Below are 25,996 nucleotides of genomic sequence, written 5' to 3'. Positions count from 1 at the left end.
CTTTTTCCAGCGTGAGTCTACAACGTCTTTACGTCATGTTGTACTATTGCCTCTTTGTCCAATTTTAAATCAGGGATCCTGTTGTGTTTCTCTCAGAAAAACCATTGAGTGGGTTTGGACTCAGAGGCAAGAAGGGCCTGAAAGCGATGAAAGTCATGGCGGGTGTAGCCTGATGGCCTTGGGCAAACCGGGGTTGTGGAGGAAGGCTCAGTGTTCTGGGCGATATCTCTCCCTTTGTGAAAAGAAAGTGTCGGGTATGACTCTTGTTTTATGTCAATGCCAGCAAGGTCACATGAATAAGAAAGTCCCAGGAAATCAACGATTAGAGCCCCATTGTAAACAATACCAGACAACAACATTGTATTGCCATGTAGAAACAAGAAGTCAGATGATGTCGTGTGGTTCAGCAGGAAGAACAGCAAACAAAATTCAAGGAGGAAGCCAATAAGTCAGAATTCATAAAATCGTCTGAATTTTCAACTTTCCAAAAGACGAAGGAGAAAAAAAACGTTTTGTGAACCGTTACAAAATGCAGAGTATCTTCCAGCACCTTTGCAAGACCGAGATTAATTCCATGACAGTTGGGTTTAACAATGTTGACAAGCTAATAATATCAGAAATGTTTATTTGAATGCTATAAGACAATTGTTGTGTCTTTATCCTTGTGCAGACTCTTTACCATCTATAGACAGTTATCTCACTGGATTGCTTTTAATGACTGGCATCTACACCTACACCCAAATACGACCGCTCCCCAGTGTCCCGGACATCGGACAGCAGACTGTGGAGGTTTGTATAGTGTCAAGAGAATTATATCTGAAGAGTTTATTGGGAGGAAGGAATTCAATGAGCCACTAAAATGACACAAATGGTCTAAATTAAACGGTCAGTACTTTTTCTGAGCGCCTGTTATGCCAACAGGTGCAGCTTTTTCCAGGCCTGTGGTTCAGTCACGCTGGTCAGTTAGCAGCAGTGGAACTGGTGGTCCAGCCCAACCCGGCATCGTCCTCGGCTCGTATCCAGATCCTTCGACCTTATTGCAAACCCAACCACCACCTGGTTCCTCCAGGTACTGGATTACAGTCAGTGTGAATGCCCGTTTGTCAAGTACTGAAGGTGATAATCTCCCTTTAACTCGACAGGTTGCAGCTCTCTCCTTAATCCGTTCAGCTGCTGCTCAACAGTGTCACTGTGTAACACCACAGGGGGCTGCAGCACAGGTCAGTACTGGTGCCACCTGCAGGAGGCCTGTATCCCCATGACAAGTCCATGCAGCCCTTACGACTCAGCAGCTGAGGCCCGCGGCTTTTTGTTGCCACCCCGTTACATTGCACTTTCGCCACTCTACCACCTTGCAGCAGACCTTCCTTTAGAAATAAACCCAAGCTCTGAGCTGAGATCAATGAGCGTGAGTTGGTATTTGTTGCACCCAATGTTCTTCCAAAGTCTTTAAGGACTATGTTGTCTACATATTCTTCACATAACTGTTTGTTCACAACAGGTGCTCCTTCCTGAGCAAGCCATCATGGTGTACCCCGATGACATTGTGGCAATTCAGCACACTGCTGACTCTGGTAAATTCCTGCATTGCCTGAACCATGAGGCTTCTCTAAACTCCTCCTGGCGCCAAAGCTACCTGTCCTTCAGGGGGGCCGAATGGGGAGGCTGGCTGGAGGGGGGATTGACTTCACTGCCTCAGGGCAGTGAGTGGGTGGATGGGGTGGTGTGCGATCTGAAGATCCTCTATGTGGACACGCTTCACAAAGCGACTGAGCATGAAGAGCTTTTTGACTACACTCGTACAGAGGTCACCACAGCATCAGGTTTGGATTCCAGTCCAAGATCTAAATTCAGAGTCACGATCATCCACCCACTACCTGATGAACAGAACCGGATCCATGTCCAAATTAACACCCCGACTGTGATTGTGGTCAAGACAATGTTTGGACAGAAAGCTACGAGCTCATGGTCAGCACCGGTCCTCCAGGCTGGAATCCCATTTCTTCCATCCTGCCCTAAAGAGATTGACCAATCGTCTCCAGGCTGCAAGTCTCATGGTGCCTGGTTCTCCTCTGTGACATTCATTTTGCCATCACTGGGGGTCCACATCCTGAACATCAGCATCATGGATGCAGAAAGCTCTCAGAGTGTGACTGTGAAGGTTGTTGGTCATGAGGCAGTGGCAGGTCTGAGTTTTGAACCACGTGGATGCTTAAGGATGCTGGTGGACACGTCACAGGTAGGAACAGAAAGATGATTCTTTTGGTTTGTTTGTGTCATGTAATTTTGAGATACCTTGGTAACAATGTAATGGATTACCTTCCAAGTTTTGTGAAATGATTTTGTACTTCCTCTAACTTTTCACCAAGTCGGTCAACAAATACTTCGATTTTTCTTTCACAATTCCAATGTACACTAATGTGAGCATTTCTTTGATCATCAGAACTAAGAGGTTGATGTTTGGGATCATTAGTGAGGCAATTTTAGAAACTATACATTTTTTGGTTAATCATTTGAGCACAATGTGCTACTTTTATACGATTTTTTTCATGCGGATTTCCGGGTAAAGAAGTAATCATTAACAGATGAGAAACTTAAGCGATACATGTTTCAGGGTCAGATAAAATTTCAGCTCAAGGTGGGTTTCACAAAAGCATGATAAGTTCCGAATATCATTTTCCTGTCATTCCTTGCACATTCCTGACATTTTTGTGTTTAACGTAATGCATGTGAATAAGGTTCTTAAATCGGCGTATCGGTGTGTGACATTCCTGATATTCGTGGAGCATGCTTTTAGCTGCCAAAAATTCTTCCAAGAATAACGAGACTCGAGCGTGTCCATTCGTTGTGATGCGCGTTGCATTATGCATTATGTCCTGTTGCCTCCAAATATGTTAGAAATAATTGCCCTCATAAAGATATTGGGTTATTTTTATTTGTTTACTAGTTTATAGAGATTACTATTACTTGACTGGTTGGAAACATTTCTGGGACAATATATTGTGACAGGTTTTTTTTATGTGTTTGTGTGTTTTTTTTGTAATGTTTTATCCTGCAGTCCTTTACAGCCAGAGTGGAGAGTGGCTCCACAGTGAAATTCATATGGGTGATTGATGATCTGCATGAGTTTGCTCATGAAGGACGATCTTACAGTGTGATGTTTAAGAAACCTGCTCAGTATAAACTTCAGGTGAGACACTTGATTGATTGTTAATGTACTTAATCTGTTTTCTAAGCTGCGCCATATTGGGTGCTGGGCAGATTACACAGTGGAAAGGTAGTCAATCCATTGGGTTTCTTTATGTTTGAAAAAGGTTAAATGATATAGGTTCATCTGTACCCTGCTAGGTGACAGCTTCCAACCCCATCAGCTCTCAGAGCCAGCAGATCCTGCTGACCGCTGATGAAGCGGCACCGTTGGCTCTGCCTGAGTTCCTGTCTGTGACGGAGGCGGTCGCCTTGGACGTTGCTTACATTTACACCATCAGGGTCAAAGTAGATATCTCCCTTCCAGTCACACTCCGGTAAGAAATCTTTCAGTAAATAGTTCTGACATAGTTTATTGAAAAAGAGTATGTGAATGATGTAATATCTTGTCATCCTGCTCTGCTAAAGTTGTTTTCATGTGCTCCGTGTCTTGCAGATGGGATTTCGGGGATGGCAGGAACAATGTCGTTCACACACAGTCGGCTCCATGTCAGACAACGAAGGAAGCGGAAGAAACAGGAGACAAACAAGCTTACGTCCATGACTCAGTGAACTACACATATTCCATCCCAGGTAAACTCATTTTGACATTGAAGGTAACTTTTCATGATCTTCATCATGTTTTTCTACTGGGACACTACTTCTAGACCAGCTTTTATTCATAAACTGTAATTTGACACAAGCCTGAAAAGTATCTCAGTAATTTATGTGATATCACACACATTGTCACGTAAAATAAGAATTTGGGTGTTTCTACCTCATTTGACTTTGCTTCTTACACTGGTTTAACCAAATAAAGCATAATAAAGCATGTCCAAACAAATTACTGATACTAATAATGGTTTGAAAAACATGTTGAACTATTCAGTAGCAATGCATATAACCAAAGTGAAAACCATACCAGATTGTAAAAAGGGTGAATGGACATATAGCTCTATTCATATGTTAACGTGAGCTTTTTTCTTAGATGCCAAATACTTCATCTGCTTTGTATGGTTGTGGTATTGATACTTGGTGTTTTTTAAATTTCCTTATTCTTTCCAAAGTGTTGAATCAATTATGATGCTTTCAATTATGCCATATTGTTAGAGTCAGTTCAGTAAATTCTGAAATTGACTTGTGTTCATCTTGAGTGATGAATGGTCAAAGTTGTTGCTGTTCCAACTGTGATCCATCATTTGTTCAGTGCCTGAATAACCTAATAAAGTGGTTATCAAATACCTCTGAGAATACTTGAAGGCACTCCAGGTGGGTACTTGGGATTTTCTTTTTTTTAAATAGTGTGAAGTCCAAAGTAATTCAAATTAAGAAATAAAAATAATTAAATGTGTACGTTATCAGCAGTAATTCACAGACTTTTCTCTTCCGGCTCAATTTTCTTTTCTTAGAAAAATACGTTTTACAGGATTAACAAAGTTAGAAGACTAATTTAGTATATTAAATGTGGAAATGTGATATATATTGGAGCGGAACAAGACTGAATCTATGTTTTACAGGGTGTTTTTCTGTGCTTACTCTTTTGTGATGAGCTCCGAATGAAAGGATGTTCATGTGTTTGCTCCTTACAGAGAACTACAGGCTTCATGTTAAAGTCTCCAATCAATATGACAACACTGAGGCATCCATGAGGATAAATGTCCGCCCACAGTTAAACAGCCTTGTTATTTCCCCTTCCACTCCGGTGCCCGTCATCCAACAGCCTCTCCAACTTGAAGCTTCCGTCAAGCCCTCTGACTTTGGTGTCTCTTATACTTGGGACTTTGGTGACGGTTCCAAGTCTGTTCAAGGTATCGACTGTAAAATCAACCACACCTTTGGATCCGCAGGAGTTTTTAATATCACCGTATCTGCCAACAACACTTTTATTTCACTGACTGCATGGCTTTTGCTGGTAGTTTTGGAGAAGATCTCTGGATTGACGGTCTCCCACAGCGGACCAAGTGAGGCAGGCTTTGCTACAAAGTTCAGAGCTGAAGTTGCATCTGGTACAAACCTCCTCTGGGATTTTGACTTTGGCGATGGCTCCTTGCCGGAAAAACGTACAGCTGATTCCATCTCCCACATCTATAAGTTTCCAGGAGAATATAGTGTAAATGTGACAGTTTGTAATTCTGTCAGTCAAGCTCATCAGTCTTTTACTGTGAAGGTCTACAGTTTGACCGTGAGCGGAGTTCTCCCAACAGAATGCGTTATGACAGGACACGAAATCCACTTTACAGCTCTGGTAAACAGAAATGCAACTGTTCTGACTTTTAATTGGCTTTTTGGAGATGGCTCACCCTTAAATGTTGTAACAGGCCAATCAAAAGTCATGCACACATTCCCACGCCATGGGTTTTTTCCTGTCAACCTCACCGTGTTTAGTCCTTTTACATCGGTGTCATTTACTTCGAATATCTGTGTTGTAAGCCCTATAAGTAAGATTGTGGTGCAAATGTCAAAGAATATAGTGGCGATTGGAGAAAACGTCTGCCTGACGGTTTTGGTGCTCCCTCAACAAATGACAGGTTACCAGTTCAAGTGGTTAACTAACTCTATTGGTCTCTGGTCGGTGAAAACTGAAAACTCTGAGAAGTGTTTTGTCTTCAGAGACGAGGGCGTTGAAGAGATCTTCATAAAGGCAAGCAACAAAGTCAGCAATGAAACGGCCAAAGCTTTTGTCACTATTCAAAATCCTGTTGGTAATTTTTCGATTGGGCATGATCTTCAAAGTGAGACCCTGACAGTCAACATGTTGGCATCCTTTTGGGCCCAAGGTTGCGTTGGTAGTAACGTCTCAGTGATTTGGGACTTTGGGGATGGGTCTCCAGTCAAGCAGATGCAAAATGTGTCGCATGTTTTTACTGCCACAGGTCAGTTCACTGTAAAGGCCACAGCATTTAACCAAGTGAGTCGGGACTCTGCTATCCTAAAGGTGAATGTTTTGCCTCCAGTTTCAGACTTCTCGATTCACACCAACCAGCCATATGCTGTGGTTGGAGAGGAAACTCTTATCACAGCAGTGGGAAGTGATATTAGCACCATTGATTACTATTGGATAGTAGTGGGTGTAGCCTCAACCAAAAGAGGCACTGAGCATTTCACATTTGTGTTTACCAAACCAGGGGTGTATCAAGTGAAGGTTATGGCTCTGAGCTTACTGACTCAAAGAGAGGCAGCTCTCTCAATTGAAGTTTACGAAAAAATAGAGGGTCCTCATATTGAATGCTTCAGCCTGACGAAAACAAAGTATGTACCTACCCATGGCGAAATTCAGTGTGTTGCCTCACTCGCCAAAGGCTCTAATGTCACTTACCATTGGCTTGCTACGCGGAGTGAAGTAACACGAGAAATTCCAGGCGATGGGGAGCTTTTTCATGTGACAGCTGAAACCCCTGGTATTATATCAGTCCAGCTTAGAGCCTCCAATGTGTTGGGTGAGGTCTCCAGCAGTGTTTCATTTGTGGCAGTAGAAAGTATAACAAATGCACACATAGCAACACAATCAAGCGTTGTGGCCTTTAGTGAGGTTGTGAACATCTCTGTAGTGGTGGACACTGGATCAGACCTTCAGTACTTTTGGCATGTGGATTCTGATCCTTTTCTCCTGCAGACTAACACGCCCTTTCTCCTCCACACATTCACGAATCTAGGACGACGTCTCGTCGGAGTTTCGGTTCAGAATGCCATAAGTCAGAGTAATGACACCAGCTGGTTCATGGTTGTGGAAGAGATCCAAAAGGTAGACTTTAAAATTGATAGCAAGGAACATCCATTTTATGTCAATGCAAGTGCTGCGATATCTTTTCATGGATTTGTCCACCAGGGTAGTGATTTGCAGTGGGAATGGAAAATTAGAACTGCCAAAGAGAACTTTACCTCGACAAACCAAACAGTAATCTATACATTTTCTCAAGCAGGCATCTATCAGGTGTATCTCAATGCCTCTAACGTTATTAATTGGCAGACAGTTTTACACAATGTCACAGTGCAGGATGCAGTCCGAGGTCTTCAGCTTAACATTAGCAAGCTCTCTCTCTGCACCGGGGAACAAGTTAGCTTTTTTCCGACAATCACCAAAGGCACCAAGGTCAGCTTTGTTCTGATTGTCACAAACAAAGACTGGGTTCACAGTGAGGATATTTCTGAAGGTCACTACACAACATCAATCCTTCCAGTTGGGAAAAACATGGCCACAGTTAAAGCTTGGAACCACGTCAGCAGTGCTGAAACATCTGCTATCGTTCATGTAATTGAGAAAATTCAAGGTTTGCGACTTGTAAATTGTTGTTCGACGATGCTGGAGGCTCTGAAAGAAAGACGATTCGGGGCAGAAGTTCAAAGTGGCTTTCCAGTCAACTACACCTACATATTTCACATGGAAGGATCTACATTTACACATTTTGTAGAAGACGAAGTGATGTTTACTCCACCTGAGAGTGGTTTGTTATCGGTTAGCGTGCTCGCCAGCAATGGCGTCTGCTCCCAAGAGCTCAATAAGACTGTGATGGTTGAGAGGCCTGTAACGAAAATCAAACTTGTCTGCTATTCAGAGAAAGTATTTGTGGGCCATGCTGTCTGGTTTTCTGCAGTAGCTACTGAAGGTAGTAACATCAGATACCTTTGGGACTTTGGAGATTCCACGCAAGCTTTTGCGACACAATCGAATAATATCAGTCATACTTATTATGATACTGGAATATACCATGTTATCGTTAAAGTTTTCAACGATGTCAGCCAAGTATCAGGGCAGCGACTCATAGAAGTGGAGGCACTTCAGTGTCCCAACCCTCAAGCATCCCTGATACAGAATCAGTCCACCATCGTCAGGTCAAGGCTGAGTTTCTTTGAAGCGAGCATAGAAGTCAACTGCTCTGCTTACAAGACTACCTATCAATGGGAGATCTTCAGAGAGACACATTGCTCCAATAATGGCACAAATCTATTAGCGAACAAAGTCCATGAGGAGGATGCTGCTTCACCTTTTCTCTTACTCCCAAAATCCACTCTTGAGGTTGGACGCTACTGTCTGGTATTCACAGTTTCACTCCAAGGAACTCCTCTACTTGTGCAACGCAAAACCGCCGTCACAGTCGTCCACTCCCCATTAGTCGCTGTCATCAAAGGGGGCTCTCACAGACTCTGGTCCAGCCTCAGTGACCTGGTCCTGGATGCATCGGACTCTCAAGACCCTGACATGGAGCCTGGAGCGGAGGATATGTTGCGTTATCACTGGGCCTTCGTGATGGCGGTAAACAATCTCTGATGTCACAGACATTGTGTCAATTGCTGGTTTCGTGTGCAGCATTAATCCTTTGTGACAAGCCTGTCTCACTGCATTCAAACCTGTTTTCGCAGCACTCCACAGAGGCTCATTTTGTTAAGCAGCCCACTGTGAGCCTCGGCAGCCGAATGACTATTCTCAGCACACAACTGCACGCCGGCTCAATCTACATTTTCACTCTCACTGTGCACAAGGAAGGGAGATCTGCCTCAATCAACCAAACGGTGAATATATTACCCCTATCAACATATTTTGTCTACATTTTGACTGTTAAGGTCCCAACAATATTGTATTGAGTCTCATTAAAATTGATAAACAAACACTGAACAAGTTTGAAACAGTAAAAATTGCTTTCCTGAACGATCCCAGACATTATAGTTCCAAAGAGAGTAACCTTAACCTACATGTGGCTCGTTGGCCTTTTTGTACGGGTTTCCTGAAGCTTGAAGTTTTTTTTTAACCCAAATAAACATTTTATCTTCTTTTAATTCTATTTACACACCAGAGTCAAGATGCCTAGGATAGTATTTCTATTCTATTCTATTCTATTCAAAAATGGAAGAAAAACATCTGAAAATGTCCATGAACTGTTTATCATCAAAAATTGAAATTGAAACTTCTTAGATCCAACACAAGATATAGTTCTTTATGTGTTTCAAAACTACACTATATATGAAACTTTGAAAGCTGTGCTTGCCTCATTTTAAAGGTTAAAAGTGTGTTGCTGCTCCAGGAAAATTTGACTTGGTGGGAAATAACAAAACAAAAAGCTCTTTTGGTGTTATAAGTTGCAGATCCTTGTTCAAACCCTAACCCAAAAAATATGACTTGGTTAACAGTTGTAGTCTCACATGAGCTGCACCGATATTCTTTTATAATAAGCTAAAATTCAAGGGTTTCTGTCACAATTATTTGACTCGCCAAGTGACATCAGGGGATTTGAATGTCCCAAGGCACAATACTAACTGCATGAAAATAACTATTGCTTACAGAGGAGCAAAGGCCTGGAACTCACTTCCTTTTAATATCAGGGACACTAAAAACAAATTATTTTATAAAAGGAAGATAAAAGTACTTCCATATAAAATGTAATCATTAACTGCCTTGTACCACTGCATGCTGTGTAAAGATTAGCTTTTATTACTATTTATATTATTATCACTGTAATGTGTTGTTATGAATTCATTATCTGCTTTGTACCACTGCGTGATGTGTAAAGATTTGTTTTATTAGTATTCATATTATTATTATTACTGTATGTGTTTTTATGCACTTTTAATATCTGGTGAAATGTTTTTTTGTTTTGTTTTGTTTTTATCATTGGACCCCAGGAAGACTAGCAACCAGTTTGTGGGAGCTAATGTGGATCCTAATAAACAATAAACAACAATAAACACTCATGTCTGATCTCTTCCAGGTGACTGTGACTGAAGCTCCGGTTCTTACTGTCAGTGTCGAATGCGTATCCTGTTCCTCCGGTCACCAAATCAGTTACACCAGCTCCGTTGTCCTTGCTGGACAGTGTGGACAATGTGATGACCGGGCTCAGGTAATCATTCACAATTTTCAAAAAGGTACTCATGCCACCAAATCCATACATTTCCACGTTACTTGTTTAAAGTTTCCTGTTCCTGCTTGTTTAAATCAGTATAGCAAGCTCTATGAGTTATTGCTATTGGGTTTATATGAAAGCTCCCACAGAGTAGGTTAAATGCATTCCCCCCAAGGGAATCAATGAAATATGTTTTCTTTCTTCTTTTCCAAATCATGCACGTTTTATATATTGTATGTGTTTTCACACAGTACAAATGGAGAGCTGAAGACGAGAGCGGACAGACCCTCGAACTTGACAAGATCACCACCACCACTGGGAGATACTCACCCAACTTGGTGGTGCGTTCGGGTGTCCTAAAGCCTGGGCATTATTATTCCTTTGCCCTTGATGTCTCTCAGTCTGTCTCTGGGCAGTGGGGCAAAGCCAGTCTTAAGATCCAGACCAACAGTCCACCACATGGAGGTCTGTGTGACCTGAGTCCGGAGTCAGATGTTCGTTTGCTAGAGACATTAGTCACCTACAACTGTTCAGGTAAGATGCTGGTATTGGAATCAACAAAAACCTCACCAGGCCTATTTAATTAGGTAGACTGGGGGGTATGCCTTTAGTGCTGTATGAGGTTGGATAAGCAACACACTTACCCAACACTTGTCTCAATGAAGCAGGCAGACAGACTGGGTGGATTAATTCAACCTCGTCTGAAGAATCTGTTCTCTTTGCAGGGTGGGAGGATGAAGAAAGCAATGCCTTTCAGCTGATCTATACTTTTCAGGCTGTGCTATGCCAGTCCATTAGCAGTGAATGCCCCGTGCTCACTCTTTACAGGTGAATGTTGGACTCAGCCTATCATCATTAACAGACCAATAAAGTCTGACCCTCATTTTATTCTACTCCCTTGAGGTTTTTATCAGAGTGCTTGATTGTCTTCATTGTCCTCCTAGGGGCACTCAGCCAACATTTAGCAGCCTTGTTCCAATGGGAATCCTTGGACGCCAAAAAAACACGTCGATTATCACAGTTATTCTCTTGGTCGAAAACCATTTGGAGGCCAAAGTTATTGCTCTTGAAAAGTAAGAGGCGAAGCGGTAGAACTGAAAAATGTACTTTATGTTTTTGCGCTCCATAATCCTCATCACCTCTAATTTATCTCTTTTCTTAGAACATTAACGGTTGAAAACCCAACACAGGATAAGATTGCTGGCAAGTGGTTGAGGAATAAGAGTCAGACAGAACTTTTGGCTTTGGTGCAACGAGGTAACCCTCAGGAGATCGTCCCTTACTCCTTGGCCCTTGTCAGCAAACTCAATCAGGTATAATGTCAGTCACATTTCCATTCTGTTTTGGTAAACGACATGATCGTGAGGAAGTTTTTCTCCTTCGACAGATGGAGTTTGAACGGGCGGCAGAGGAGCTTACTGACAGGCAGGAGATCCGGAAAAATGTGACCCAAGCTCTCACTTCTCTTCCTGTGTCCTCCGAGGTGGATGTTGACCAGATCAGCTCGGCACTGTCACAGTCGACTGTAAGAAATCACAACATGCACTATTTCAAATATTATTATATCAACAGCATGTGTTTGGGTTTCCAGAAGGAAGCTGGAAAACACTTCACACAAGCATGGGAAGAACATGCAAACTCCAAACAGAAACTCCCTGGCTTATGTGTCAACCTGGACCAATCACTAGATTAAATTGTGAAATCAGTTTTCTGTCTCTTTCTTCACTGCCAAGCCGATCGACATGCACTGCACAGTGCTTATAATTTAACATCAGCCTCATTATTATATTAGCTGCTGCTCAGGATGGAATGAGGTGTGACTGTACTTAATGACCATATCAGTAAATCAGGGACAAACTGACATCAGCTTGTGGGTGCAGATTTCTAAATTCAACTTTGTCTTTCAGAGACCGACTCGAACATCCAGTTAACCTTTCTTGAACACATTGGAAACTGTAAAATTATACAACATTGAGTTCCATCTGTTTTAACATTTTTACAATGTTTACTCTAATACAGGGTGCCAAAGGCATTTTAGTTCAGCGGCGACAAACACCACAATTTCACCTCAAGTGGACCTGACCAGTAAAATAGTGCCATAATAAACTTTTAATTTAAACTTAGAAGGTTTCTATTGTTGTGGCGCAGAATATGGGTAAGGAAAATGTCTAATATTTTTTTCTTTTTGTTCCCAAAAATGACTTTACGCCCAACACGAAGGCAATTTTAATTCAATCTTCTGTTGCAAAATGCAGTGAAATTGCCCCCGCAAAAATGGTCCCCTTTGTTGAAATGACATAATTTTTTCATCTAGGCTGTTCCCAGTGAGATGGTCTGTGCACGCTGTCATGAGAAGGTTTTGGAAACTGTGGGGAAGATGATCCATGTGCTAAAGAAACACACAAGTCCCTCTGTTTTGCCGGTGGTCAATCCAGGAAGAAACATCCTGAGTGTCATAGGTACTCATCGTCCATCTCTGTCTTCAAGAATAAGTCTTGCGATGATGTTACCAATTGTGAGTTGGTCTCCATGTTTCCAGGTAGCACCCTGGCTGCTGTGTCTAAGTCACCAAACCCCGACCCACCCAACTCAAAGTCCCTGCAGGCAGACCCCAGCATCACTTTGTTGGGATTGGGACACGTCGGAGAACTCATGCGTGCTCTCATGCGGTCACGTGTTCGTGGTGAAGAGCCTCTTTCGCTCTCCACCAACTACATCACCACAGTCGGTTTTCAAGGCAGCCCATCCGAGCTCCTCTGTACTGAACCAGACCAGCATCGCGTCGCCCACTCCCACTCACCACCTGGCCTGTGTCAGTTTCAGATCCCAGCCTCTCTCACCACTCACCTGCAGAGTAACAGGTCCGACGTGGTGCAGGTGCTCTACGGGACGGAAGGGACACTGGAGTCCAACACTTTGTTTTCCGAAGCCGACCCTCCAATTTCCACCAATCTAGTTGCCATGGAGCTCACGACTCCTCAGGGTCAGCCCATACCCATCCAGGATTTAGAGCTGGATCAAGCCATACGGGTCACCCTCCCGAACAGGAAGCCAGTGGATCAGGGTGCCGGAGGTAGAAGCAGGAGAGGCGGTGAGGTTGGAAATGGGACATGTCTCACTGTGACAGTCCCTGCTGAAGGACGGCTGAACTTCACAGTAAAAGCACCGGATGATCTGGATGAAAGCGCAGGTTTATATGTCTCCGTGAACTTCAAGCTGACTCCAGGTACAGTACCTTCTTTTATAAAGCCTTCTTGTATACACTCATGGCTTTGCTTACAGAAAGCTTCTACAATGTACCCTCAGTAGTTTTCTTTTATATCAACTAAAGAAAAAAAAATCTTCACATATTTTTACAGAGGCTTATTAGTTACTCTGATACATGTATAATATCGTTTGTTGAAGTCAGTTTCTGTAAACATAGAAAGCCGCTGATATAAGTAATTAAGAAGACTGTGAACTCCATGAAATATAAATTTGTACTAGTAATGAAGGCTTTGGTAAGTGATGCCTTCAATGAGTCATCATTCTGTAATATTCTGTGTTTTATTATTATAATATCACTCACAACCTTCTGGTTTGCTGGTTGAGATTGTCAGCAAAGTTGCTAACTTAAGAATTTCCACAATAGCATTTCACACTCATGGAAACAACTTGTTCGCAAACACTTTGTCAGTGTGTAATGATGTGTTTCTTTGACATTGAAGTCAATTCCGTGTTTACGTTTGCTGGGGATAAAGCCGAAGCCCCGTTTTCATTGCGTCTTGTCTGTTAATACGATAATGGTGCTCGGAGCCACTGAAAACTTCACTTTTTGAAAACGTCTGAAAAGATGGAACTGTTGGAAGACGCTCTAACTTAGGTGCCTTCTTGTGGCCGCCTAGAATTAGTTGGGTCAATGCAGACAAAGAATAATCAAGTATGTTTAGTTTAGTTTAGTTTAGTTTACTTTACTTTACTTTAGATGTCTCATTTCTTACCCACTTATTGTAGACTAATGGTTTGATTTTAACATCATAATAGAATACAACAAACAAACAATTCATGAGGGATGGGACACTGGAGACGGACACTTTGCTTACCGAAGCCAACCCTCCAATTTCCAGCAATGTAATCTCCATGGATCTGACAACACCATAGAAGTAATGCCGCTCAGGCGTCTACTCCTTCTGTATGTAGGTGTGGTAAAGCAGCCTATACATACAGTTGTATTCCGTACAAAGTCGATTTAAACACATGCTAAATATTCCCTTGAAGAGCAATGAAAACAGGACATTTTCGTGAATTTATGAAACCCTGCAGATGGCCCTAAGAGCCGGACAAGAGGGGACATTCAGCCACCATAAGTAATAAGAATACATTATTTCATGGAGTATGTTGCTGAGTAACACAAGTGAACCTTCTTTCAGGTTGATCTTTCCACACACGAGCAATACCGTCACTGTATATCCTATGCATTTCTGCATACATTTTTCATTAAAAAAAAAAAGTCTGTTTCCAAACTGCATTATGCATCTCCAGGAGCTATTCCAGTCAGTCTGGGACATGTCAAACTAGAAGTAACGTCGGCAGTACGAGGGACTAATGCATCCCAGGATTCCCTGGTGAGAGAGTGGTCTCTCGCTCTGCCTGCTCCCACCTCATCCTCAGAAGAAGCCATCTTCCTCTCTCCACTGTGAGTTCAAGCTCTTTCCTGCACCTTTTTGCTTTGATTGCATATTTCAATCAAGTGGATGGCTAGTTTTAATAATTATTTTCCCACAGTTTGAACGGGACAGATGGGCCTCTCTCTGTCAACATGACCTCTTCACTTTTGGATGGTGGTCCTGTGCAGATGTCTGCGTGTGTATTCAGCTCCCTTTGCCAGTTCTACAGTTTAAAAGAGAGGCGATGGAGCAGCAAAGGCCTTCGTCCTCTGGAGGGCAGCACACTCCAAGCAGCCCACTGCCTCACCCAGCACCTCACTATGTTCGGGGCCAGTTTGTTTGTGCACCCGGGGGCCGTTGTTCTCCTTCCACCAGTATGTTGGATCACACTTTCAAGCATTTGCTATTCTGATTTAAATGCTTTCTGAACAAAGCTGTGAGATGGAGAGTGAACCCACTGTCGCTGTTTCGGCAGTCTGCAGGACAAGTGAGAAACGTTCTCGTGGGGATCGTCTGTACTGCCTTGATTCTGATTCACCTGGTGGTGGGGCTCATCGCCCACAGACTGGACCACATGGACAGCCTGAGGCTGAGCCAGGTCCCACTGTGTGGGCGACCAGGCCTGTTCCACTACAGAGTGCTGGTCAAGACTGGCTGGAGACCAGGAGCAGGTCAGCTGAGGACAGTCATAAGGATGTAGATGTATTCTTTTTTTCATTTTTTTTTTAAATAGAAATTTTTTGGCGTTTGAACGCGTGAAACCTCAGGGTTTAGACTTAGGAAATGATTAGTATGTTGGTATGACCCATCAGGCACCACAGCGCATGTTGGCATCAGTCTGTATGGCGTGAACAAGAGTGGGTCTCGCCATCTGCAGAGGGATGGAGCTTTTCAGCGAGGCAGCTTGGACCAGTTTCATGTGGAGACAGACGACAACCTGGGAGAGGTTTGGAAAATTCGCATCTGGCATGACAACACAGGTAAAGCAGTGATCTCGGGTATATGGCATTGAACTATCTTGGTATAATTGATAAATAAAACAATAAGTGGTTACTATAGAAATGTCTGCATTTCATTCAAATTGATGTTTTTCATAGAGTATGCCGAATACTGCATCAACAAGTGACTTTCTCCTTTTAACACAGGTTTGGACCCATCGTGGTATGTCCAGCATGTGGTGGTGTGGGACACTCAGACAGACCACATGTTCTTCTTCCTGGTGGAAGACTGGCTCTCATTGGAGAACGAGAAGATTGGCTCAGTGGAAATGGAAGTTTTGGCCTCATGTAAGCATTTATATATTGCTTGGATGTTAAAAATAAAAAATTTACATTTCTTTCAAGAAAACCTTTTATTATGGAATATTAAAACAGTTTATCATCATGGGTGACTATAAAAAAAACTAAAACTTATTATTCTTTTAACACTGACCTTTTCTGCGAGTTTTTGGTTTTTGGTTTTTATGGCTCCATGTCATTTGATTGAGAAATATTTTCCGCTCAAATTTGCCAACATGCGGCATTGCATGCTTGTAAAGCTTTTATTTTCTTTATTCCTGTGCAAACCAGTTCTGTTGATGCGGCTGAAACGGTGAATTTCCCCATGAGGATGAATAAAGTATCTATCTATCTATCTATCTATCTATCTATCTATCTATCTATCTATCTATCTATCTATCTATCTATCTATCTATCTATCTATCTATCTATCTATCTATCTATCTATCTATCTATCTATCTATCTATCTATCTATCTATCTATCTATCTATCTATCTATCTATCTATCTATCTATCTATCTAATTAAACACCAGCCTCACGGTCTGTGCCTAAAAACATGACTATATGAGGAAATCTGACGAGCTGGCTTTCCTTCATGCAATCAGAGCATTCACAGCAGTTGGAGGCCTGAGCTTTCTTTTTGAAGGAGTTCTAGTAACATTGTTGCTTGACCCTCTACCTACATTTATTATGAATACCCAACATTTGTAATCTTATACATGACTAAAAATGCCAAAACACATATCAGGTCTCATTTAAAGATTTATATGGGAGTTTCAACATATCTCCGAGAATGTGAAAAGTGTTCCTAGAGCAGATGATTTACCATCCGTTTGCAGGGTGTGGTGAAGTTTAGAGTAATCACTTGGTTTCAGAAAAGTGTCACTTTGGGAACTGTTTATAAAAACAATTGGGTTTTGATAGCTCCAATAGCACTGTTGTATGAATAGACACCCAAAATGCGGCGGAAGTTGTCAGTTTTTACTTGACAACTTGTTGGGGCCGAACATGGCTCTTGTTTTCAATAGATTTTTATGAAACAGTTCTTCAATGAGGCTCTGTCTCCCTTTCCATTCGTCAATCTCAGGTCCAGACGAGGTGAGTCAGTTTCGTCGGGTTCTCTCCTCCCAGATGAGGTTTGGGCTGATGGAGCGCCACCTGTGGCTGTCGCTGTGGGAGCGCCCGGCTCACAGCCGTTTCACCAGGGCTCAAAGGGTTACCTGCAGCGCCCTACTTTTGCACCTTTACCTTGCCTTCGGGGCTCTCTGGTATGGAGCTGTTGGCACTGAAGGGCACAGGTGAGATATTTTCTGTGTAGTCCTGTAGTGATTACTTCCCTGGTGATTTATAACTGGCTTGTATCCCTTTCAAAACAGTGAACCTGTGTCTGCCCGTCTGCTGATTAACGTGGAGACCATCGCAGTAGGAATGACAATCGCAGTGTTGGTGTTTCCTCTTCAATGCTTCATCTGTTTCCTCTTCAGAAAAGCTCACAGTCAGGTAACTCAGCAAAAACTTTTAGTTATTTCTGTTGTCTTTCACACTGCAGATGGCCTGAATCTTTTTGATAAGATTGATTTTGACAAATGGTTGAGTTAACTTTTAAAAAGCAAGCTGGACTTTCAATGGAATGCGACCTTCTCCAGTGTGATTGAAGGTCATTGCGGGTTTGTGCTTGCCTTGTTTGTCAGTGTTATCCTAGAGAGTGAAGTGTTCCCAGCTCTCCGACAGTACACTCGGAAAGAGCTGAGGCTGCAGGTGTGTGTTTATATGTGTCTTCCATCCAGGTAACCATGGACATGTCAGTCCCTCCCTCCCCTATTTGTCACTCTGTGGAGATGGACGTCTACCTTGGGCAGTCGGGGCTCTCCGGTCCTTCTTTTCTGTCTTTGCCAGATTCTTCAGGCCCAGTTAGAGACAGTCCTTCATCTGTGAGAGCATACAAACACATTTTGGTGTGTGTGTGTGTGTTTTTCCTGTTTTTCTTTAGAGTTCCACCTCAAGTGTGCTTCTAATTGTTTCTAGCTGTTGGAGAGCAAGGCGCTAGACTCCAGTATCCTGGATTTTTGGACTGCTTCTGGCTTGGCGCCCTTGACAGCAGGAACACATGAGGAAGAAGGCGTGGTGACATGGCCGTCATGCGATAGCCTCCTGAACTCCCCTACGGGAACGACGACGACACCCGACGGCCGCCAAGCTTCACCCATGCGTGGCACTGCACGGCAGCTGAGGCGGAAGAAGGCCGTGATGCAGCTCCACCTGGCCATGCCCGTGTCCCACATCTCTGCAGCAACTCTTCTTTCCTCCTCTTCAAAGGATATATCTACTTCTGTTGAACTCGGCCAAAGGCCTCACCACGTGATTCCCAATGGAAACAACTTGACAACTCTTCTATCTCTGTCTGGTGAGGAAACTTTTTTATTCTTCTATTTTTCTTGTCAACAAAACCACCTAGAAATAACTTCCCAATGTACCAAAGTACAACTGTGCAGAAATGCTACTTTTGTATCCAGTGAGAAATACAGGATGTAAGTAATATCTATGCATACTCACAGCCCCTCTAAAAAGAGAGTATGTTTGTATCCCTTTGCTGCATGATTATAAAGATTCCTCTCACTCCTCATATACCAACTGGCAGGCACTTTGAAGTCTGTACTCTTTACCCATGTACTTTGTCTGGAAAAAGTATAGCACAATATTTATGCGCGGTCGTGGTTAGTCAAGAATTGCAGCTACAGAGAGATAATGATTGTTGGATCCCCACTTGGGAATTTCCTGAATACTATCAATCTTCAAAGAGACTTTTCAAAGCATCTTGGAGATTTAGTGGGGCATTATTTATTCAATTAATTTTGATTAACTTGTATAAATTAAATGAAATCACAACAAAATACTTTATCTATTATGTAAAACAAAAATATTTAAAGTTGGTTTCCCATTGAAAGTGTGACATACAATGACTTTAAACTACATCTCACATATGCGATTGTAACAGACAGGTTGTATACATAATAGAATAAATACTTGGAGTTATTTCATCTTAGTCTCGGGGTCATGGCATAGACCTCTGCAGTGACATTAATTAATTATTAATAATAATGGCTTGGAATTATATAGCACTTTTTTCGAGGTGACTCAAAGCGCATACAGAAACCATTATTCATTCACACCAGTCACACTGGTGGTGGTACACTACGTTGTAGCCAGAATTGCCTCCGGCCCCTCCGACCACCACCAACATTCATACAAGTCAATGGGGGTAAAGTGCCTTGCCCAAGGACACAACAACAATGATAGAGCAGAGATTCCAACAGCCAATCCGTCGGTTATTGGACGACCCACTCGACCACTGAGCCACGGTGTGTTGTGCTGTAGGAACTTCAGTTTGCAGAAACTGTCATCAAACATTCATTTGCTCATTGAAGTCTGCTCCTCTCCGGAATCCAATATGTAGAAATATTCATTTTTAATGCCAAATATATCAAAATATTGAAGGTATGATAGAGAGCAGAATATAAATGAAGCATACATGAAATCTGAAATGTATCAGATTGAGAACGTTTTTAGTCAGACAAAGCTAAGTAGACATGGAATGCTCGAGTAGAAGGAACTTGACGGTTCCCTGAAAAGTTGTCGAACCTTCATATCTGAAGCTCAAACAGTGTAGTAGTTGTGTACACTTACATTATTAGCATAAAATATAGAATAAATCCAAAATGGTTGGTCATGTGACTGATTTAATCTTGTTTTACAATAATTCTGGAACATGCCATCTAATTGTAAATCTTCGTTTGTCATATCAGATGAGGATCTGTTAATGTCTATAGCAGCAGACGCAGCCAACAGCAACTCCGACAGCGGCCGGGACTCCCCGAGAACCATGTCCTCTTTCTCAACCACGTGAGAATAACTTCTGTGAGCGTGCATTTGCTCATGCAGAGCAGTCTTGTTATGACGTCGAACTTCCACTGGGTCTCTGATTGGTCTTTTAGAAGGAGCGACTCCAGCTGGTCGGAGCAGAGTGAGAATAAGTCCCTGTACGGAACTGAAACCAGCAAGCCAGACATTCAGTCCTACTCCACGTCGAATGGGCCCAGACTCTATAAGTACCCTTCTGTGCTGTCTGTGGACTCGGTGGCGAGCACGTTCCTGCCAAGCCCGTCTCCCGACTCCACACGCTCACCGTCTACGACTCGCATAGGTACCACTGCTGACGGTTCCTAACATTCTAACATTCCATGTTTGAACTTCCCTCCATGTTCGCGAAAGCGGAGAACCCTCAATAGTGTTCTGGGTGTCAGTTTACATGACGACGGTGCTCGGAGCCACTGAAAATGCAACTTTTTGAAAACTGCTCACCAAGTGCAGTCCATCTCCATGGAAACAGGGGAAAACACCACTTTTCTGAAATGCTGCCACTGCGCATGTGCACCACGGCCATAGTAAATAGTACTTCTTCACAAACAGTAACAACAATATTTGCCTCCAGAGTGTCATGACTCCCAGTTTATATTCTCCTGGGACTTGGTTGTTTCAAAGTTGAGAGTCACCTGTAATAGCAATCCAACTTCGTCGTCTGTGTACTCACCATTGTTAATGTTCATGTATTGTTCTATGTTAGTATGTGTGTGTGTTGTCATTACAAAACCAACCAACAGCACTAACTAGTGGCCTTGAATGCTAATTACATCCCTTTCAGCATTTCTGCCTTTTCCGTGTTCCGTGTTCTCATTATCTGTCATGTAAACGCAAAACCTTTCTGAATCAAAAGCGATTATGTAAATTGTGCCTTCGTGTTTTTACTCATCTCCAATAGACCTCCAGCATATTTAGGTGTAAACTTTTGTTTCTTTTAACTAGATGATTATTAACATTATCCTCCACCTGTCTGTTTCTCATCATGACCTATTAGGCAAGGCAATGTTTGGCCAATTTATTTATAGAGCACCATTCAGTCACAAGGCAATTCACAGTGCAAATAGAAAATTAATACCAAAGTAATCCTGCTGGAAAAACGTTTGCCGCAGACCCCTAAGGAAGTTCTGCAATGTTGTTTTGTTCACAACTACTGAAACCAGCTATTTATAGAAATACATTGAGTCTTGACAAATTTTAATGTTATATCATTTTGAGATTTTATTGCACTTTAAGCTCTTTTACTTTCTTAAATATTATCTGACTGTGTGTGTGGTTTCATTTACAAAAACAAACAGCGCCAACTTGTGGCCTGGCATGGTAACTACATCAGTTTCAGTGTTTCTGCCATTTCTGTGTGAGAATGTGAGAATCATTTTTTAAAATGCTGCTATGTAAACGTGAAACGAAAACCCCAAAATTATACGTTTTGACTTGAATCATTGTCATGTAAATGGGGTGTTAGCCCAATACAACATCTGCTGCCCTCTTATTCTCCTTCTACTAAAAGGTAATTGAAGACTTTTTTGGGGGTCCATAGCTGGACCACTTATTAACACAGATTTAAACCCCTCTAAAACAAAACGACAACAAACACCTACTGCTAAATGCAAAACGACTGTAAAGAAACCTAAACTGGATATTTGCTGCGGCTGTATAAAAAGGCCTAGAGCAACCTGTCCCAAGGGTTCCTGTTTTTTTGCAGTGGTTGGGTGACTTAACAAGTCCGGCAGGTGCAAATAATGAGGGAGCCAAGGTCGAGTGCAGGTTGAAAGGGTTGTTAGCATTCTGATCAGCAGGTCCCACAAAAACACACAAAACAACAGCATGAAGGATGCATAGAAAAAGCTACGAGAAGCTTCCAACTGCAAAAAAAAAAAAAAAGACAGAAAACTGAATTAGATATCGATGTAAAACCAACGCAAGTGATACCAAAATGCAAAGTGACCACAAAGTGGCCAAACCGATTAAAATTTGAGGATGACTTTAAGAGACCTAAAATGACAGAGAACAACAGAATAGATCAAATACAGTTGCAGAGCAAAGAGAAAAAACTGTAGTGATGCACACAGAGACAGATTCAACCCATACTTTTACTATCTTCAAATATCAGACTTACAGATCCACGTAATCATAAACAGCCAACCTGCAGCGTTCTAGATGTGTTTATTCCGTGAGCCTTTACTACTGAATCAGCAGCACCATGTTCATATGTCATGGTTTCATATTCAGCTGATACAGAGCGGTGGATAGAACTGATTGATGATCAATTGTGACAAGATGTGTAACAGTCTAATTTCAGAGTAAGTATATAAATGGTGCGGCGACAGCCGTGCGTAAAGCTGTGCTGAGTGCAGAGAGACGACCTTGTCGTCTCCCACCTCCTCCAGCTCTAGTGACTGAGGATAAAACATAAAGTCCACTGAGCCTTTTTACAAGTCCCTGATCAAATATTTAATTTATACATTTAATAAACAGATAAAACTGAACTTTATCAGTCTGCTGTGGCGTCCACCAAAATGTCTCCTTCCCTCTCCGACACTCTGACACACGGTGGCCGTCGCAACCATGGAGCCGGTTTTTGCGCCCAGCAGTGAGTTCTGGTGCTGACCTCTGTGGTTCAAGTATCACCTGGGGCACTTTCAGTGAGGAGTTTGCATGTTTCCCCTGTGTGTGTGAATTTCCTCCGGGTACTCTGGTTTCCCTCCACAGTTCCAAAAACAGGCACCGGGGGTCCCCGAGCAAGACCCTCGGCACTCACCAGCTCCCCAAGACCGCTGCTCTGTGTGGCTGCAATCGATATTGCAATTCAGGAAGGGAATTTCTAGGGAATACAGTGCATTAATACACAAAAACAAAAGCCTCAAAAACACATGTCTGATGATACTTTGTATCACTTTCAGTCCTTCTAGGATCTCATTTGGTACAGGAAATCCGTCTTCATTCTCAACCCTATCTTAGTTCGCTAAATATCAGTTTAACGTAGGGAGCAAACATAAAGTATCGGGTTGTGTTTTGTGATTAAAACTTAAAATATAATGTATTAAAACTTGTATGTGTTTGTCTGTCATTGTCTAAATAGTCTGTCCAAAACGCATCATTTTTTTCTTTTTCTTTTCAGAAAAGTTTTACGTTCACACGGCAACGATTTGAAAAGGATGTCTGTTTCCACGAAAATGGCAGAAATTCTGTAAATGATGTAGTTGGTCAGTTGCTCGGAGCACCATTGTCGTGTAAACAGACTGCCAAAACTCAATGAAGGTTTAGCGTGTTCCCTTGAAAACATTGTTGTGTAAACGGGTCCTCAATGTTCTCATCAATAACCACTGATTCATATTTTACTGCTTTAGAAACAATGATATATTTGGTGATTTGTGTGTGTGTGTGTGTGTGTGTGTGTGTGTGTGTGTGTGTGTGTGTGTGTGTGTGTGTGTGTGTGTGTGTGTGTGTGTGTGTGTGTGTGTGTGTGTGTGTGTGTGTGTGTGTGAGAGAATCCTCATCATTCATTTGCCCCTCAGGTGTTGTTCGAGGTCAGCCCGGCCGGTTGCTTCCTCGCTGGGCTCTCAGTGCTCTCTACCTGCTGGTGGCCGTGCTCCTGGGAGCCTGCCTGGCGGCGGTGGGGCTCTACGGAAGTTTCTTCTCTCGAAAAGTGGTGCTCATGTGGCTGACGTCGGCCTCCTCTGCCTTCCTCGCGTCGGCTCTGCTGCTGGAGCCTCTCAAGGTGAGTTCTACCCACTCAACCCTTTACATCTTTGGCGTTGAACTCGTTTGACTGTGGCTGTCATCGCTCAGGTGTGCGCGCAGGCTTTGATCCACACGGCGCTGTGGCGGCCGGTGGATCCGGAGGTGGAGGAGCAGTTGGCTCGGGAGACCGAGGTGGTCCGGATGTTTGGCGAGCAGAGCGGGAAGGTCCGACCGCCGTGTGGTTACGGGCTGCTTCAGGCCAAAGAGGAGGCTCGCAAAGTCCAGGCACTGCGGGCACTCATGAGGGTACGCAGGACAGTTTTACAGCACATTTCAGCAAAGCACATCATACAATGTGCAACAATCCATCATCTTCCCCGCTTCATTCTACATGTGGTTTTAAAAGAGTTGTCTTTACTCACTTTTTATTTCCATGATAAAAATAAGAGATCTAATTAAATTGCTGCGTCAAAGCACTCTATTCTCCCATGCGGTCTGTATTGGTAAAATGTTGTTTGTCTTTCCTTCAGCACTGTGTCTGCCAGCTGTTGTTTCTGCTGCTGGTGCTGCTGGTGAACTACCAGGACCGAGTGGAGCAGAGACAGGGTCGGCTGCTGCACTCCGCTGTCAGACAGCGTCTTCACAGAGCACCCCCGGGGTTCCCCAACCTCACCTCGCTCCGAGAGTAAGACCGACACTCAGCTTAATGCTGTCAAAACATCACACAACCCTCCACACACACACACACACACACACACACACACACACACACACACACACACACACACACACACACACACACACACACACACACACACACACACACACACACACACACACACACACACAGACATTCCTGACACCGGCCACACCGGGAAAAAATGTGAAGGGAATGTACTGAGCCAAAAATAGGATATTGGACATGTGACATTTGTTCAACACAATAAGATGCAGTACCTCTGAACACAACTAAATCCTGTGCAAGTTGAAAAGTTTATGTATTTTTATTTGGTTTGGATACATTCTTAGGTATTTCAATGCTGTCGATTGGAAAACCATCTCTTGTGCAATTGTCTGTTAAAGTACATTTCTAATCACTGGGCTATAAGGAAATGCTGAGGAAACGTGATGTGAGTGATTGTATGGACCTGGCACCATCTGGTCTCCTTCGCTAGATATTTGACTTTTTTTGGCATGTTGATGCACAACAATGTCTTAACACAATTCCTGGTTTATTCCTTCCCTGTGTAGCTGGTCAGACACAGAGCGGTGGATCAGTCACACCTTGTTGCCACACCTGTACCAAAACCCCGGGTGGCGCCTCATGGGGTCACCACAGCTGCAGTACGCACACTTCCTCGGTGCGTCGGCCGTCGAACTTCTGGGAAACGAAAGCGAAACACGCCGGCTCATCGCGGACCTGCGCATGGCAGACAAGAAGGAGACCCAGTAAGTGGATTTGTTACGGCGATATGAGCGCAGCTCCCAGACGTGTTGATTCATTAATCCCTTCATTAGGTGCCGGCTAAATTACTCTGTTGAAAGTGATGAGGCGTGCCGGCAAAACGCAAACAATCACACTTTGTTTTCTTCTGAAAACTAACGACATGATCGTTTTTCTCATGGAGATTATCACCCCGAAACTATTTTGCACGTTTTTACTCTGACGAAGTGAATCATTCCCTGCGTAGCAAATTTGTTAAAAGTGCAATTTACGTGTGTCTTCATTTTTTTTTTGATGCTTCGCTAATTGCTACGTTGTCTTTTTCTTCAATCTCCTTTTCATTCTAGGTTTGAGAGGATTTTGATGGATTTCACACACCACCACAGAGAGTCTGGGTTATTTATATGCGTGTCGGTACGATTAATGCAGCCTCAGATGCTGCCGATGGCCTCCTCGCTCGCCATCCATCCTCTTTTCATCCCGTCATCCTCTTCAGAACCGGACCTTCAGTTTACCCTGGTGGTAATAAACCCTCTAATCCAGAGGGCTCCAACTTTGTTTAACACACTGTCTGTTCTACCAGTCTATTCTGTGCTTTTAATAGTGGGATTAACGGACATTGGGGGCTTTTTCCGACATCCAAGACTAAGACCTTGAAAATGTGGTCTTGAGTACTCCAACACTAATGACTACTAAATGCAAATAACAAAAAGCGTTGTGCACACCTGTGAGTCCTGTACTCACTCCCACCAAATGACTCCACGGTAATCTCACTCTCTCTGCTGGCAGTGCCACTAAATAACTGCCTTATCTGTTTAGCTGCAGCGTGCTGTATCTGGCTGAAATATATTAAAGCGAGCTGGCTAAGATAAACAAAGGGGCACTGTGGTAAGATATATCAATCAATTTGCCCTTTGCCAATCGCTTCTACCTCTGAGATGTTGCCAGCCGTGCTTTCCAGTGATTGGTCATGAGATGAAGTGGAGGGGGCTGATCACATTGGTTG

The 25,996-nt window shown here is 42.9% G+C and overlaps 1 protein-coding gene across 1 annotated transcript in view; it reads left to right on the top strand.

The window, feature by feature from the left end:
- The window catches only part of pkd1b (polycystic kidney disease 1b), a gene marked incomplete at both ends in the record, with an annotated part of 30,318 nt that overhangs the window by 1,161 nt on the left and 3,161 nt on the right, over positions 1–25,996 (top strand). Inside the window, 34 exons of the mRNA XM_080481558.1 lie at positions 97–254; positions 671–789; positions 922–1,069; positions 1,143–1,408; positions 1,502–2,239; positions 3,059–3,190; positions 3,349–3,524; positions 3,644–3,780; positions 4,776–8,437; positions 8,545–8,694; positions 9,888–10,019; positions 10,274–10,556; positions 10,748–10,850; positions 10,967–11,095; positions 11,185–11,335; positions 11,410–11,547; positions 12,337–12,481; positions 12,562–13,248; positions 14,544–14,697; positions 14,787–15,042; positions 15,144–15,339; positions 15,481–15,648; positions 15,814–15,954; positions 17,035–17,245; positions 17,324–17,447; positions 17,735–17,878; positions 17,973–18,351; positions 19,751–19,847; positions 19,940–20,148; positions 23,381–23,583; positions 23,655–23,852; positions 24,077–24,231; positions 24,798–24,995; positions 25,338–25,512. Coding sequence (XP_080337684.1) covers positions 97–254; positions 671–789; positions 922–1,069; positions 1,143–1,408; positions 1,502–2,239; positions 3,059–3,190; positions 3,349–3,524; positions 3,644–3,780; positions 4,776–8,437; positions 8,545–8,694; positions 9,888–10,019; positions 10,274–10,556; positions 10,748–10,850; positions 10,967–11,095; positions 11,185–11,335; positions 11,410–11,547; positions 12,337–12,481; positions 12,562–13,248; positions 14,544–14,697; positions 14,787–15,042; positions 15,144–15,339; positions 15,481–15,648; positions 15,814–15,954; positions 17,035–17,245; positions 17,324–17,447; positions 17,735–17,878; positions 17,973–18,351; positions 19,751–19,847; positions 19,940–20,148; positions 23,381–23,583; positions 23,655–23,852; positions 24,077–24,231; positions 24,798–24,995; positions 25,338–25,512 — 10,462 coding nt within the window. The remainder of the gene's footprint in view (positions 1–96; positions 255–670; positions 790–921; positions 1,070–1,142; positions 1,409–1,501; positions 2,240–3,058; positions 3,191–3,348; positions 3,525–3,643; positions 3,781–4,775; positions 8,438–8,544; positions 8,695–9,887; positions 10,020–10,273; positions 10,557–10,747; positions 10,851–10,966; positions 11,096–11,184; positions 11,336–11,409; positions 11,548–12,336; positions 12,482–12,561; positions 13,249–14,543; positions 14,698–14,786; positions 15,043–15,143; positions 15,340–15,480; positions 15,649–15,813; positions 15,955–17,034; positions 17,246–17,323; positions 17,448–17,734; positions 17,879–17,972; positions 18,352–19,750; positions 19,848–19,939; positions 20,149–23,380; positions 23,584–23,654; positions 23,853–24,076; positions 24,232–24,797; positions 24,996–25,337; positions 25,513–25,996) is intronic.

The sequence above is a fragment of the Lipophrys pholis genome (genome assembly GCF_963383615.2).
Source record: "Lipophrys pholis genome assembly, chromosome: 1".
NCBI lineage: Eukaryota > Metazoa > Chordata > Actinopteri > Blenniiformes > Blenniidae > Lipophrys > Lipophrys pholis.
The sequence above is the reverse complement of the archived record's forward strand: the minus strand, read 5'-3'. Positions and strand labels throughout refer to the sequence as shown.